Raw genomic sequence first — 16,280 nt, forward strand, 5'->3', positions numbered from 1 at the left:
AGCTACAGATAGTTGTGAGCCACCTGACATGGTAGGTACTAGGACCTGAACACAGAGGCCCAGTAAGAACAGCAAACACTCTAAACCACTGTGCCACCTCTCCAGCCCTGGATACTCAGGTCTGACTGTATCATCTCCCTGGCCCTGGATCTTGCTGTTTTCATCAGTACATGAACACATGGATGAGTAACAGTTCATACCAAGAGTTGCTATGATGTAAGGATCCTGTTGTACACACACATCTCAGAGTCCAAGTGAGCAGAGGAGCTATCCCTGGAGGTGACATTCTTAGAGGGAAGATGGCCTGTCAGAGGGTTTGTTCATTTAACCTGGTATATGCATAGCAAGTTACTCTGCAGCAAGTGCATCTATATGGCAGTCTCTGCAGCACTGGATCAGAAGGCAGATGACCTATGGTATGGGATTAATTTTGAATAAGGCTCCTCCCTCTGTGCTTGTCTCCTTTCCAGTCACAGAAGCTTCTAGGTGGTAGGGACCTGGTGACAACCTCAGATGTAAGGAGACTTGGTCAGTGTAAGGTGGGAGAAGAGTGGTCAAGCCAGGGGGTCGGGGGGAGTCAGAGCTGGCCAAGGCCTTACCAGTCACTGCTTTGGCTGTTCCTGCCAGCAGAAGGCTGCAGCTAATCAGGATCCTGTTGGTCATCTTATCAGGGTCAGCTGGGTGAACAGCACTGTCAGCTCAGTCAGGCTAAGAGGCCCCTCTCCTAAGCTCACACCTGACCCAAGCCTTCTGTCATTTTGATCCCAAAGCTGAGCTAAAGCCACGGGTGCATGAATACTGTGACTACAGGAATCTGAACAGCTTGAATGGGATGGAAGAGGGACTACAAATCAGAAACTGGTAGCTGTGTAGAGGGGAGGAGGGAGGGAAGTCAGCAATAAATGCCACTTGCTTGCAAGTGAAGACATGCACTACCACCCCTTCCCAATTCACAAAACCAGTGAAAGCACAGCTGCTGTCTGCTTTGAGGCTGAGGGCAGTTCTGAATCCCAAACAAGGCACTGCTAACTTTAGATTATTTGCAGACTTTCCAGGCATTCTTAAAGTGGTCAAATTGGCTTTTCCCCTGCTAAGTGGCTGTAGGTGACACACAAGCTGACTAGATTATGAGGTCGAGTACACTTCCCTTCCTCCAGATGCCAAGTCCTTCCAACCCTGAGCCCAATCTTTTGATGAGAAAGGAGGGCCAGGAACCCAGGCTGGCCTCATACCCTAGTGTTGGGATCCTAACCCTGGGCCACACCTTGCTTTGAGATCAGATGACAGGCAGGTGGATGTGGTAGCAAGTGGTTCTGTTGAAAACCAATTCTGGACACCCAGGGCAGGCTGGGAGCAAATCAGAGCCAGGTTTCCCTGGGGCTGTGGTGGAACACAGACCTGTCAATCTCAGATTTCAGTGGAATAGTTTGGTCCTTCCACCTAAGCAGCTCTGGAACCTCACCATCTAAGAGACCTTTGTCACTTTTTTAGGGAACAGGTTCAAGTGTGCCTTTCTGGGCTGTGGTTAGATCTTCCTCCACGAGCACTTTTGAGCCTTCTAGTATCCAAAGTAAAATTGAACATGACATATAGCCTGTCTTGTTGGCTTTCCCACTAGATTGTGAGCTCCTTGGGGGATTTGGACACCATCTGGGAGTTTCTTCTGCTCTTAGATGTACTAGAACACATACTGGAAAATGGTTGTGTTTTCTCACAAAGATGGCCACTGAAGTTTTGGGGGTGGCAGTGCTTACTGACATGAAGCCTCAAAGCTCCAAAGGATCACAGACTATGCAGAACTATGCAGATGTAAGCTAGACAGAGCTAATAAAGGGGTGTGTATCTTAAAGACAATAAGAACTCCGTGTGAGGTGAATTGTGGATACAGACTCCAGAGTTATGCATCTCTCCCACTCCACCAGATGCAGCTGACAGGTATAGCTTAAGAACCTGCATTTTTAACAAGTGTCCTATGTGGTGTGCAGGTGGCAGGAGTACATCATACTGCAAAATATGGCCCATGACCTCTAACTCAGCATCCGCACATCAGGAAGCGTCTTAGGAATCTCAGTTCCTATATGTTTCCAGGACTTATAAAAGTTGGCAAGATCCACCTCATATTTGACAAGCCCTCCACACTCAAATTCCATGAAATCTCCTGAAACACTGGCCAAAGGAAATACTTGATCCAGAAATGGTGTGTTGTAAGTCCTCCTGCCTCATGAGGCCCATGGCTTGCTGAGGGAGTGAATGCTGACTGCAGGGAGAGAAAAAGGCTCAGAGACTCAGGAAGGAGGGTCTGTAGCTTCCTCTTTCTTTATTGGACACTTGGTAGATGACACATAGATCTACACTGTTAAATAATTATTAAAATACTGACCAGGACTAGGTCCTGGCCCAGAGCTCCAAACCAGAAGCAATAAGGATCAGGGGTGATGGGCTGGCGGTATTTCTCCAACATCACCTAAACCCATAAAATGAGGCTCTTGAATCCTTCCAGGGCCAGACCAGGGCTTGGGCCCTTGGGTTAACCCAGGTACCCCTGGCTGCATCTTTCAGGGCAAGGTAACCAGCAAGGGTCTGGAGGGAACAGCCAGCCGAGTCCAGACAGACAGACCCAAATGGAAGGAGGCTGGGAAACGGACAGGTGCTGTCCAGCTGGAGATATGATGCAGCAAAGGCAGGCTGAGGGGAGAGGCTGGGGGCAGTATTGCAGCAGTGCGGGAGTGCAGCCCCAGGGTCCTGTCCTGAGTGGCTGGTCAGGTGTCAGCTGGCAGTATCCAGGTGGCATTCCTGACCCAAGCCTAGCTGAGGGCTCACACGTTGTGGGTCCTCTTGGTGAGCTGGGGCTCCTCATCTACCAGCTTGGACTTGAGGTGCTCCTTGTAGGCTAGGATGTCTCCAGGCCACTTGGTGATTGTCTGTTTTTCACAGACCCAAATCTCCTGTGCAACCTGGAAGCAGATGCTGGACTTGATCTGGCCAGTCCTTGGCACCCTCCCCACTACCAGTACTGGGCTTCCCTAAAGTAACCGCTTCTAATGAGGCCTCACCCAAACTACATTCAGCTTACTCTCACTACTAAACAGGCTCTTTGGAGACTTCTGGAACTTTCTAAGTTAGATCCTGATGCACCACCACCCCTCTACTTTCAGGTCCCCGGCAGGTTCCTGATTATTCAGAGGCTTCATGATCCACTTGTTTTTCTAGCCTAGCTTCTTAAGAAAGGCCAGAACGTCTAGTAACCTTTCCTCCTCCTCCTCTTAATCCAAATCCTTCTTATTACAACACTTACTTTTGGACTTCCTTATTTGGGTCATCTCTATCTACTAAGTTAACTGCTGTCCTGAGTCATGAGATCCAGCCATGTGGACTCAGCCTTCTCTGAACTTAGCAGATGTCGTTATGCCCTCATGGTCCACAGCTGTACCGCAGGCCACACCTCACCTGCTGGATGAGTCTGAAGTCGTGGCTGACTAGCATCATGCCACCTTCAAACTCATTGATGGCGTCTGCCAGAGCATCAATGGTCTCGATGTCCAGGTGATTGGTAGGCTCGTCCAGAAAGAGCATGTGAGGGTTCTGCCAGGCTAGCCAGGCCAGACACACTCGGCACTTCTGTCCATCAGACAGGTTCCGGATTGGGCTCACCTAGAGGAACCGTGGCATAACCGTTTGGTGTTGGCATTACAGGTGCTATGCAGCAGGGGCTTCTCTTCTTTTCCTGGCTCTTGTTCCCATTATTGCCTCTTTTTTTCCTCCCCCGGAAGACATGAGCTTAGGATGACCCAAGATCACGCAGCAAGGCAGTGGGCAGGCCAAAGTCTTGACAAGGTTTGTCTGGAAGCACAACCAAGTGCCTCTCACCTTAAGAACAGAAGTCCCTGTGCAACGATGTAAGCCAGTGACCCTGCAGTTTCATGTCTGTTTTCTAGGTTGCAATTCCCTTTGCTCCCTCAAGCACTCTGGCTCAAGAACCTCTCAGAGTCCCATTCACTGACCTTTCTCACAACCTCTCAGTGCATGACACTACAGAGGAAGGAGTGAAGGAGACTCTGATCACCTACATGTGAAGACAGCATCCGACGACCATCTGGCAGCAGCCTCTAAGCCATCTTGGGTCCTTCCCATCCCCCTTCTCTCACCTGCTGTTTCCCAGTGAGGCCATATCTCCCAATGATCTTCCTCATCTCCTCCTTCTCCTTGATCTCTGGGTAGCACTTCATCATGTACTCCAGCGGCGAAAGGTCCAGGTCCAGCTGCTCCTGCAAGTGCTGCAGAGAAAGCAAGACCGCCACATGTGAGGGAACCTCCTCCAAAAGGATGCCACTTGGTGTGTGTGGGCCTACCCTAAAAGAGGCCTCCCTGCCCTAGGAGCCTTCCCAGACCCTAGCTCAGGATACAGGATGCAGGGAGGAGTTATGTTCCCAGAGGAGGGGTTTGGACAGATGTGTCTGTTCCCTTCTTCCACCCTGACCCCCAACCTTGACCCCAGGTCAGTACCTGATGGTAACGCCCTATCTTGACATGAGAATGCTTCCGGATCATTCCATCTGTAGGCAGAAGCTAGGGAAGAGTATTAAGTAGAATCAGGGGGGAAAAATCCCAGACAGAACCAAACACATGTATATTGAAGAGGACTCTAACTGATCTACTACACTAGCTAACACACAGGTTACCATCTAGGCACTCCCGAGTGTCAGGCGGGGCTGTGCAGATCTCAGTGGATAAAGGCACTGGCTGCTAAGCTTGACAGCCTGTGTTGATCTGGAACCCACATGGTGGAAGGTGAGAACTGACTCCCACATGAATGTGCACACAATAAAACAAATGTAAAAGCATACACTTAGGAAGACTCACTAACAGACTCTTAAGGGAAGTGAAGGCACACAGCAGCTTACTAGGTGGACTCCACTGTATAGGTCATCTTCATAGCCTAACTTAAACTGTCAGATGAATGCATTCATATGCACACTCAGTCATACAGTCCTCCCCACCCAGCCTCTCACAGGAAGACATCCCTGGCCTCTGCACTGACCCAGCCCCTCCAGGTGGTTCACTCAACCACCAAGGCGCTCACTCACACATTCCTTCTTCCTTAATGAAGGTTTCAGAAGCCATGACATGCCACCTTAGCACCATACCTCTCCAGTTAGCAGCTTCAACAGAGTGGACTTCCCTGCTCCATTGGGTCCTACCAGAGCCACTCGTGTGTCAAGGTCAATGCCAAATTCTAGATTATTGTAGATGCAAGGCTGAGGTGGGTAAAGAGAGGGGGACAAAGGCTAGAAGTTGGGTCCCTGCCGGGTGTGCCCACCCCATCCTGTCAAAGCTGACCGACCCACTGCTCCCATCTGCTAAACCTGACAGTCGTCTCCTCCCTGGAGTCGGCACACAGTCAGCAGGAGCAATCAGGAGAGGCTCCCATTGCTCAAACTGCCCATGCACAGCACACCTGGCCTGGCCACACACAGAGTGTACTGTACTCACCCCATCTTTTGTGTACTTGAAGCTCACATTCTGCACCATGATGACAGGCGGTGGGATCTTACCACATGGTGGGAAATAAAATGACAGCGTCTAGAGAAGGATGCATTTTCAGGTCAGGGCTTTTCTTAAACTCATGCTCCAGTCACCTAACCACAGTGATCACACCTCACCTTGTCACTCACAACCCTTTCTGTCAGTCCGGAAGCCATCATTTTCTGTAGTGTTTTCTCTTTGCTTTGAGCCTGCCGGGCCAGCTTGGCACTGCCATGGCCAAACCTGGCAATGTAGTTCTGCAAGAGACCAGAAAGGGGATTGGAGTGGGTGCAAGAGACAGGAAAGGGCTTCAAGTGTTTGCAGGAAACCAGGATGGGACTTGAAGTGTGCACAGGAAATGGGAAGCATCAACTCAAACCTCTCATAAGAAATGACCCACATCTCCCCAGGCTCCTCCAGCCCCCTTCGTGTCCCAATCCAGGTGGAGAAGAGCCGTGGCTTCCCTACCTTCATGTGTGCTATCTGGTCCTGCTCCCAGTGAAACCTCTTCATCTGGTTCTCTTCCAGCTCCAGCCGTGTCTTCACATACTGATCATAATTACCCTGTGGGAAATGTCCCAGGCAAGGTGGCAACTTTATCCAGGGCTCTCACTCAGGTTAGAGGGTGAGAGCATCACTCACTGGCTGCTGCTCTAAGGCTGAGCAGTAAACAGAGGATCTGCATGACAGCAGCACATGCTAACAGAACTTGCTGTTTATTTTTGCAGTGCTTAGGGTGGAACTCAGGGCATGGCTCTCATGGCTCAAGTTAGGCAAGGGTGTAGCACTAAGCCATGCTATAGCCCAACCAGAAATGCATGGGTCTATGTTTTCAATTCCATGCCTCCTGCTCAGCCAGGCCAAGCCAGATGCCATGGCAAATCCTAAGGAAACCTGAAGAACCCAGTGTCAGCAGAAGCCCTGGACACAGACATGCTGACACATGAAGCTCAGGCCCTCAACCATCTCTAACTGCTCACACCAGATGCTGAAGTCACATATCGATAAGGGCTGTCCCCACAAAAGAAAACAAACCAACTACGCAGATCATGCCTTGGATTGCCATGGTTTCTATCTGAGCCAGACAAAGCGGAAGACTCAAGCTACCCATCCATCAAAACCCTAACAATCAAGTCTCAGAATATCCACACAATGATCATACTATGTAGGCATACTGAACAGGCAGACTATACAAAAGCAACCTGAAGAACAGAATTGATCATTAAGGATATAGAAGAGGGGCTGGAGATGGGTCAGTGGTTAAGAGTACTGACTGCTCTTCCAAAGGACCTGAGTTCAACTCTCAGCACTCACGTGGTAGCCCACAACCATCTGTAAGTTGGTCCAGTGGACCTGACACCCTCTTCTGGCCTTCACAGGCACTGCATGCATGTACAAATACTCATATATGCAATGAATACATAAAATACACATTAAAAAACAAAACAAACAGATTCTAGATGATTAAAGGTGGAAGGTGCATCCATATGACATTTTCTACAAATAATTGCAAATACAGTTTTGGAAGGTAATTTAAGAAACTACTAATGCTCCACAGTGACTGTGACTAGGAAGAGGTCTATGTTTCCCTTTCCCCATTAGAGACTGATCCTCGCTGTGGAATCCAGGTTAGTATGATCCTTATACTTCAGCCAACATAGTGCTGGGGTCATGTAGATGCTGCCACACCTAACTATGTTTCATTAAAACCTTTTTATTACAATTCTCTTATTTACTGGTGTGTGTTATTCCTTTGATTCCCAGCATCCACAGCAGGTGCTCAGAGCTGCCTCTAACTCGAGCTGATCCACAACCTGTCCTGGCCTGAGCAGGCTTTGCACTCACCTGCACAAACCTACACCAGGTTCACATTACTAAAAATACTAACAAAACCAACTATTTCTTAAAAAAGACAAGGCACAACAGGGAGACTGCTAAGATACTAACTTATTTTCTTGTGCACCAAGCTGTCACAACAGGGAAGGCAGCAAAACACGCACGCAGGCACGCAGGTACACAGAACAGCTGCCAACTGTGGCCTATTGGCAGAAGCAAAGGCTTTGGAACTAAAATAAAATGGGCTGGAGTTCTTTAAAGGGTTATTTTAATTTTTAATAACTTCAAAGAACTAGAAAGCACAGGACCAGGCCCACTCACCGTGTAATACTTCAGTTTCTTGTTGTGCATGTGGATGATGTTGGTACAGACCCCGTTCAGGAAGTCCTGGGAATGGGACACAAGGACCAGGATGCGCTTGAAACTGTGAAGGAAGGTCTCAAGTCAGAGACGATCTCAAAAGGCTACACGGAGAGACTCAAGAAGACCCTCTCCCACCCTTAGTGAACCCAAGTGCCCTTGAAGGCCCTGCAGCCAGCAGGGACTCAGGCAACGCTTCATTCCCTCAGTAAGGGGGTTCCTGGAGCCTTGCAGTGCTAAGACAGCTGAGGCCCCAATCTTCTGCTCTGTCAACAGAATGGAGTAGGGATGGGCATGGTAGTGATATCAACATTCTGTACATACAAGTATTTAAATAAAAGGTATCCAGACCCATGAGTGGGATCAACCCAAACAGACTCAATAAGAGAAACATAAGTCCTTTCTTTTTTTTAGACAGCACTAAGGCAGCTCCTGTTTCCTTTTAAAGTTGAGACAACATTTACTATTATTTTTCTTTATCGTCACACCATGAATTTAAGCATTAGAGTCACTTTACATGATTTATGTACATGTGTGCACAGGTATACACACAATTAAACATTTTCTTTAGTGAAGAGGCTGTATCTTGGACATAGGAAAAATATTTCCGACTGACTGAAGGGCCAGTGTAACTACACTAGTCCTGGCTGCATCTGGCCCGTCTCTGGCCTCACTTCACAAGCACTCATCAGGGCAGCTTCTGAGCACCTAATTCCTTTGTACTCTGCTACTGACCCCTTGGGACTGCAGCTCCCAGCCCCATCTCTTACGTCTTAAGTTCCTCTTCCAGCCACACACAGGCATCCAGGTCCAGGTGATTGGTAGGCTCGTCCAGAAGCAGCATGAAGGGCCGAATAAAGAGGGCTCTGAAGGATACAAAAGGAAACAGAGGCATCCTAAATGCTAAATGTCAGGTGCAGGTTTCCTGTCACAGTGCTGGTCAGGTCTGGACTGATCCTTAAGCCAATCTATTTTCTACCTCGGAGGAAGGAAGGGCTCCAGAGCTCAAGACTGGCAGAAAGATAGCAAGTGAGTTACAGGAATATGGACGGCAGGCAAGGCTGACAAGATCTTTTGCACCTGAGGTTTGTGATGAGCATCAGAGGCACAGAGGAAACAAGTTACTAAGGCAACAAGCATCCAGATTAGGGTACTTGATGGGGGTGACAGACACCAGCAAGTGGCCAAAGAATGTCCTTTTCTTACACTGGCAAAGCAAGGAACAAGCTGAAGCCCTGGCTCCCAGACTGTTGTCGCCAGTCTTGGGGAGCTTGGTAAGAGTGCTTCTGAACATCACACTCCAGCCTGCACTGAGAAAGCTCCTGAACCAGCCAGAGCAACTTCTGGTCAGCAAGTGGAGTCATCACACTCATGTTCTAAGACATGGAGGCAACTCTCAGGGGCCATGGGGAAGCCTCACCAACTAACTTGCTTCCCAGGAGCAGGAGTACAGTGTGGACTCCCCACAGAGAGGGAGTAAATGCACCCGAATGCTGGTGCTTAGGTAAGGCCTCTGTAAGGTAAGAATGATTAGGCAGTCATCAGGACAGAGCCCAAGGAGGACACATTTGTGGCTTTGTAAGGAGAGACAAGCAGACAGACACACGAACTTCCTTATCTCTCACCACATGAAGCCTATACTACACTACACTTCAGGACCTGCTACATTGGCTGAGCCCTCCCCACAGTCACGAACAAAAATGAGCCTATCTTGTTTACAGTGTGCAGCCTGAGATACTTCATTATTTTAAGAGAAAACGGCCGGGCAGTGGTGGCGCATGCCTTTAATCCCAGCACTTGGGAGGCAGAGGCAGGCGGATTTCAGAGTTCGAGGCCAGCCTTGTCTACAGAGTGAGTTCCAGGACAGCCAGGGCTACACAGAGAAACCCTATCTCAAAAAACAAAACAAAACAAAACAACAAAAAAAAAGAGATAACACACACATCTCAGCACCCTAGGAAGGGCGCTGGTGTAGTGATGGACTACAAACTCACTTTCACCACGGGTTTACAGGGGTAAAAAAGACAGGTAACACCAATACTGTCTATTATACTATCATAAAAATTAGCAGGACAGCAGCACAAGAGGCAGGAAGGGGGTCAGGGTAAAAACAGACACTTAACTATCATTTTACTTGGGTCTGCTCAGAGTACTCTGGACTATGCGCTGAGAACCAGCACCAAGCATGGAAGTATTCTAGAGTGCTGCAGCCAGGACACTCGGTTCAGTCCACACACCGACCCACATTACATCACCAGTGGCTATCTCATCCGGCACATACTGAACACGATCCCTGTTCTACATTCCCACCAGAGTAAACATCCCGCTCCAAGAGATGATGGGAAGGGGGAAACTCACCTAGCAAGAGCAACTCTCATCCTCCAGCCACCACTGAAATCTTTCAGCTTCTTGCGCTGCATGGCAGGTGTGAAACCCAATCCATGTAAGATCCTTGAGGCCCGCATCTCTGCTTTGTCAGCATCCAGCTCTTCCAGCCGTTCATAGAGTTCCATGAGTTTCTCACACTCCGCTGTGGGCAGCATACGACCATGAGCTCCCTGAGGGTCCCAGGAGGAAGGAAGCCCAGCCCAGCCCAGCCCAGCCCTGGGTGCAGAGCCATACCAACCTCATGAGCTAACCGCTCAGCCTCTCTCTCCAGCATGGCCCGCTCTGTGTCCACCTCCATCACACACTGCAAGGGTGTTTTCTCGCTAGGCGGCATCTCACGGGTCAGATGGTAGATGTCGATGTGCTCGGGGATGGGCACCTCACGTTTCCCAATAGCAGAGAGCAGCATGGACTTTCCTAAGAGGGTGACAGAAGACACTCAGCCATTTCACCACCATTCTTTTGCACCTGTCCCTAACAGGTGAACCAGGATCCCCATTCTCTAAGTCACCCACTCGCTCTCAGGGTTTCCTTTCCAGCTTGCCTTCAAGTCTACTCTTACTGTGCCTGTGAAATCCTGTGCACTTATAAAGGCTTTACACCACTACTCCTCACCCTCTCTCCCCACCGACCTCTCTAGCACTTTCTGTCAAAAAGGTACTCCAGTGGTGCATGGTACACACAGCTCTGTGCCGTAAGCCCCAGGCATGTCTGGTCTGCCACTAATAAACTTCTTGCTTTGTTAGTGCTAAATACATACTGAGTGACAGATGAACAAGAAAGAGAAACCTTCCCCCATGCAACCCTCAAGGGCCTCACCAATTCCATTTAAGCCAATGAGGCCATATCGCCGGCCGGAGTTTAATTCCAGTTTGGTGTCGCTGAGCAGCTCTTGACCATGGAAGGTAAGGGAGAGGTTGATGATGTGGACGTCAGTACTGTTGGGGTGAGAGGCCAGGACACCGGTGACAGCTCGAGCAGCAGCTTTCCTCATCTCAAAGTCCTCCAGCTCCTTGGTCAGCAAATCCACCTCTGGGGTACATGTGGAATTTGGGAAGGGTCAGTCAGACAGACTCAGATCTGGGACCAACAGGGAGATCCCACAGGACCTGAGCTCAGGTCGTGAGAAGCAGACTCGGACGTTCTGAGGGCTTCATACAGTGCCCATGACAAAGCCTTGCCTGACACCCTGCTTTCACAGACAAGCTTTACAAGGAGCCCTTTAGATTCTAAGCTCTCTCCTCCCCCTTCACCATCTTCCACAGCTCTGGACGTGGATAAAGCTTCCCATGGCCTAACCTGATCACACTAGCTGCCTTCTACATTTTATTTTGGAGATGATTCCTACCACTTGACTCTATCAGTCATTTTTAAACGCTACTTGCTACACTCGTATTCCCGTTATTAACATCGTATTTCTTCAAATGTTTAGTGTATCTGTGGTCACAGTCACACAGACACACACAGCCCCCGCCTCAAAAGAAAACACAGTCCCTCAAATCAGAATAAACACCTGTAATGACTAGACATAAGTAACCCTGTAAAATGACACAGGGGATAGCAAATGGAAACACAATCATGTATGTAAACCACAAGCTCGCACAAGAACTTCATGTGTGAAAGGACAGAAACCGTGGTAAGACTCAAAGGACAGTGAGCAGTCTACATGAGCAGGATGGAGCCGTTCTCCTGGGCAGTGAAGACGTCAGACTGGGATGCTCATTATCACTGCAATGTCCCCACGTCATAGCTAACTCTAGCTGTCAACTTCACATAAGCCCAGCAAGAGGAACCTCAACTGAAGAACTGCCTCCACCAGCCGGTGACCATGTTGATAAGGCGTTTTCTTAATGCTAATTAATGTAGAGGGTCCAATCCAGTGTAGGCAGTGCAGTCTTTAGCTGAGTGGGTCTGTGCTATATAAGAAAGCTAGCTGAAGCCTGGTGCCTTTAATTCCAGCACTCCAGAGGAAGAAGCAGGAAGATCTCTGAGATTGAGGCCAGCCTGGTCTACAAAGCAAGTTCCAGGACAGCAAGGGTGGTTACAGAGAAACTCTGTCTTGAAAAACAAAACAATAACCAGGCAGTGGTGGCACACGCCTTTAATCCCAGCACTTGGGAGGCAGAGGCAGGCAGATTTCTGAAGTTCGAGGCCAGCCTTGTCTACAGAGTGAGTTTCAGGACAGCCAGGGTGGTTACAGAGAAACTCTGTCTTGAAAAACAAAACTCCATGCTTTATTTTCCTCAAAAATGGACCTGAGAATATAAGAAAAAAAATGAACTTTTTCCTCTCAAGTTAATTTGAGCCAAAAAGTTCTGTCTTAGCAAAGTGTGAGTGAATAGCATTATCTAGTATAGAAAAAAATGCTACAACAAATTCCCCAAACCTAAGTAACAAAACCACAACTATATTATCAGAAAAAGTACATGAAGATATGTAACAACATGTAACTCGCTACTCACTAGTATAATCACTATCCCTGTGACATTAAGAATAAATACCATGTGAGCCAAGGGTGGTGGCTCATGCCTTTAATCCCTGCAGCCAGGAGGCAGGGGCAGGTGGAACTCTATGAGTTCAAGGCCAGTCTGGTCTACAGAGTTCCAAGACAGTCAGGGCCACACAGAGACACCCTCCTGCCTCCAAACACCTGCCTCTCAAAAAAATAGAGTACCATATGGTACTCCTGACATACTCACCACGATAGGTTGGAAGAAAAACAGGAAATAGTAGAAGGTGCCTTCTCTTTTACTGTCTACTGCAGCACCAAGGTAGATCAAAAACTCCCATCTGTGTTTGCCACTTAAGTTCAGTTTCCTTGATCAGTAACAAGTTTTAACTCTATGGGTGTGGGTGCCACTAAAAAGTTTCATGGCATATAAAGAAAGACATGTGTCTGTGGGTGTTTTACTTTGTTAAGAAAAAAAGGGGGAGGGGCAGCCTGGCTTCAAACCCTCCATCATTTTACAGTAGCCTCCTGACCGCTGGGATTAAAGGCCTATGCACCTGCATCCAGATTCTGATTTTGGCCGAGACAACAAGCTCAGGAAATTCACCCAACTCACCTCCATCACCTGTGGTCTCTCTGCCATTGGCCTCCTCGTTCTTCTCCTCCGCCACCTGAGGTTCTGTGACAGCATCTCCATTTTCTTCATGTCCTTTTCTGGGCCGCTGTCGAGCTTTGGCAGCTTCCTTCTTTTTGGCTGCCTTCTTCTTGGCCAGGTCGGAAGGCATGGTGATGAGCCACGGAGGGTAGTTACCGTTCTTTCAGGAGTCTAAAGAAAAGCAAACAGATACTCCAAAATTCTAAACTTACCGGTAAGAATGTCGGAGCGATATCCCATCCCTCCTTGGAATTTTCCTATCAAGCCTCTGGTGCCCAACTCTGGTCCCCGCCAACTTTGTCAGGGTTTCTCACACTCTCTCCACCGCTCCTCCAGCCCCATCTCCTCCCTTGGGGTTCGCGCGCCAATCCCCACCGCCCGCTTCACTTGGATGCGCTCTTTCCCCCAGGGCCTTTGGTGAGGGACCGCTCTGCCCCTCGTCTCCAGTTTCCAAACTTGGCGCTCGCGCACCTATGCCAGCCGCCTCCTTTTCGGTTCTTCGCCAGGAGTTCGTCCCGGACCTCCCTTCCGTCCCTCTCCTCCACCCCACCGACTGTGGCGAGGTTCCTCTCCGGGAACCACGAGTCCTCCCCGCCGGGTCCCTAAAGGGTCTCCGCGTTCGCTGCCCCTAACCTCCCCCACACCCCGCTCGCCGGCGTCTCTGCCTGGGCCAGTTCTTTTCCCTTCCGGCCCTTTCCATCCCGACCCTGAGCTCCCTTCGGCTTCTCCTCCGGCTTCCTGCTCACGGGTCCGCACTCTCCTCCCCTCCGGCGCCCCTTCCCCCTCAACTCACGGGGCCTCGCCGCTCGGCCTCTGTCGCAACAGAGCAGCTCCTTGAGCTCCTCCGCGTGCGGCCGGCTCCCCAGCCAATCACGGCCCCGGGCGGCCCTTGGCGCGCTGCCGCGAGGGCTTCTGGAAAATGTAGTTCTCGAATCGTAAGAACTTAGGGCGGGACTCTCCTCCAGAACTACCACGAATCCCAGGTGTTGCGCAGTTCTAGTGATGTCATCAGAACGCGCGAGGATTCGGGTGGGGGAGGATTAGAGTCCAAGGGTTCCGTCCTACCAAGCCAGTTTGAAGTGCTGAAAACTGCAAATCCCACATTGCTCCTCGGGAGAGGTGGGCCGGTCTTACAGACGATACCCCACCCCCTAGCAGATAAATTTACCAGGCTGCTCTACTGGTTTAACCAGCAGGGAGTGCGGCTAGGCATCCTAGCATGCGTCGTAAGAGTGCCGGTCCAAACAATGGGAGAAGAGAGTTAGAAGGTGGAAGGAAAAGAAAAATGAGGTGCTGCTGGGCAGAGGTGGCTCTAAAAGTGAGGTAACCCTTTGCAAACCACGCCAACAGAGCTCTGTCTGAGAAAGGCGTCCTAGTTTCACGGAACTGAAATTGCAGAGCCTAGTCCATCTCTAACCAAACTTTTTGAAAGTGCCAGACGTTCTGAACCTTGGTATCTTAGACAAGAGTTTCTGGGTTCCACCAGAGCCATGCGAGTGTGGTGGAAAAAATCTAAAGTAAAAGGACCGCTTTGCTGAGTTTAGCTCTATGGACACTTAGCTGTGACTTGTTTAATTTCCTTTGGGTCTCATTGTCTAAAATCTATAACAGACGAGTGTTAGGTACATTATAAACTAGATCTGTAGCCTCAAAAACAAGGGAACTCTTTACGACCCTTGCTACCTGTCCAGGGTCTTGCGCGTTGATGCCTTATTATTGATGACACTGGAGGAAGCAAACTTACTGCCCCTGAGTGCACTCTCAGAAAGTGAGCCCCTTTTCCTCTAAGGTCACCATGTTCCCAAGCTAAATAGAAATTAGGCGTGAAGATCATCGAGGATGGACATCACAGCAGCTTCAGAGCCTGCGTCCTGTGTCTTTGGTAGCACTCTGATTTTAAGAAAGAAGAAAACGGGCTGGAGAGACGGCTCAGCGGTTAAGAGCACCGACTGCTCTCCCAGAGGTCCTGAGTTCAATTCTCAGCAACCACAGGTTCACAACCATCTGTAATGGGATCCGATGCCCTCTTCTGGTGGGTCTGAAGATAGCAATAGCGTACCTATATACATTAAAAAAATAATAAATAAATGAAAGAAAAGGGAGGAAGGTGAAGGGAGGCTTTGTGTACACACACACACACACACGTGCACGCACGCGGCTTAAAAAGAAAAAAGAAAATCCAAATGGGCCTGTCAATTGCCTGGACAGGGACATGCTGTACACGGAGCTGTCTGTTCCAGAGACTAAGAATTAGTATAAAACCCACCTAACCATTGTCTACTCCTACCCAATGAGAAACTTTTTCTTGGTCCATTGTCCACCGCTGCCTTTGAGGATGTCCTCGTTTTACTCTAAACTTTAAACTCTTTCTTCACAACTCAGTGCCTCATTGGAATTTATTCTACAGAGATAGCAATGACTGGGAAACCTAGGGGACGTCAGAGTGCAATCCCTATAAGACTCGAAACACTGATATCACCTCCCCCATCATAGAAATAGTTCTCCTCGATTGTCTGCTAGAGCTTGGAGTTCAGAGTTAAGTCATTTAAATACCACTGACCACCTTCCTAGAATAACTTCTACCAGTTGAGTAGTACTGTTGTTACTTCACACAATTGAAATGAGCATACACAAATTACAATGTAGCAAGGAACTTTATTCAAAGGCCAAGTAATATCACTGATCAGAAATGCAGTCAGTCTTCACCACAGGGCACATGAGCAAGAGTGCTCTCAAAGATCCTGGTGATTGTTTGGTGCTTCATTTCATGAAGTCTAAGGGAAAGAGAGGCTGCTTGCTAAGGGGCGTAATATGAGTGGTTCTCTATTGTAACAGACAGATTTGAGTTACATAAGTTTTTGCTCACTATGTATGTCCTTTCCCATGATGCATCTGATCTTTAAAATTGTACTTAATTTTTTTTTGTTTGTTTGTTTTTTCGAGACAGGGTTTCTCTGTATAGCCCTGGCTGTCCTGGAACTCACTCTATAGACCAGGCTGGCCTCGAACTCAGAAATCCGCCTGCCTCTGCCTCCTAAGTGGTGGAATTAAAGGCGTGTGCCACCACCG

General features: G+C 48.9%; 1 protein-coding gene across 2 annotated transcripts; it reads right to left on the minus strand.

Annotated features, from left to right (window-relative positions):
- Positions 1–2,293: 2,293 nt before the first annotated feature.
- On the minus strand, positions 2,294–14,125 carry Abcf2 (ATP binding cassette subfamily F member 2). 2 transcript variants are annotated; one of them, XM_028774676.1, is made up of 15 exons: positions 14,005–14,125; positions 13,173–13,382; positions 10,927–11,139; positions 10,342–10,524; positions 10,078–10,249; positions 8,490–8,585; positions 7,681–7,783; positions 5,992–6,087; positions 5,661–5,780; positions 5,491–5,580; positions 5,145–5,255; positions 4,504–4,566; positions 4,146–4,274; positions 3,448–3,651; positions 2,294–2,954 (listed from the first exon to the last, which is right to left on the minus strand). In XM_028774676.1, exons 2-15 carry the CDS (start codon positions 13,339–13,341, stop codon positions 2,817–2,819), a joined length of 1,887 nt encoding a protein of 628 aa, XP_028630509.1. In that variant the 5' UTR covers positions 13,342–13,382; positions 14,005–14,125; the 3' UTR covers positions 2,294–2,816. The 2 variants fall into 2 exon arrangements, with proteins under 2 accessions (XP_028630509.1, XP_028630510.1); XM_028774677.1 differs by lacking the exon at positions 14,005–14,125 and adding an exon at positions 13,683–14,004.
- Positions 14,126–16,280: the final 2,155 nt, after the last annotated feature.

Source organism: Grammomys surdaster, unplaced genomic scaffold, assembly GCF_004785775.1.
Source record: "Grammomys surdaster isolate TR1022 unplaced genomic scaffold, NIH_TR_1.0 242, whole genome shotgun sequence".
In the NCBI taxonomy this organism is placed as follows: domain Eukaryota; kingdom Metazoa; phylum Chordata; class Mammalia; order Rodentia; family Muridae; genus Grammomys; species Grammomys surdaster.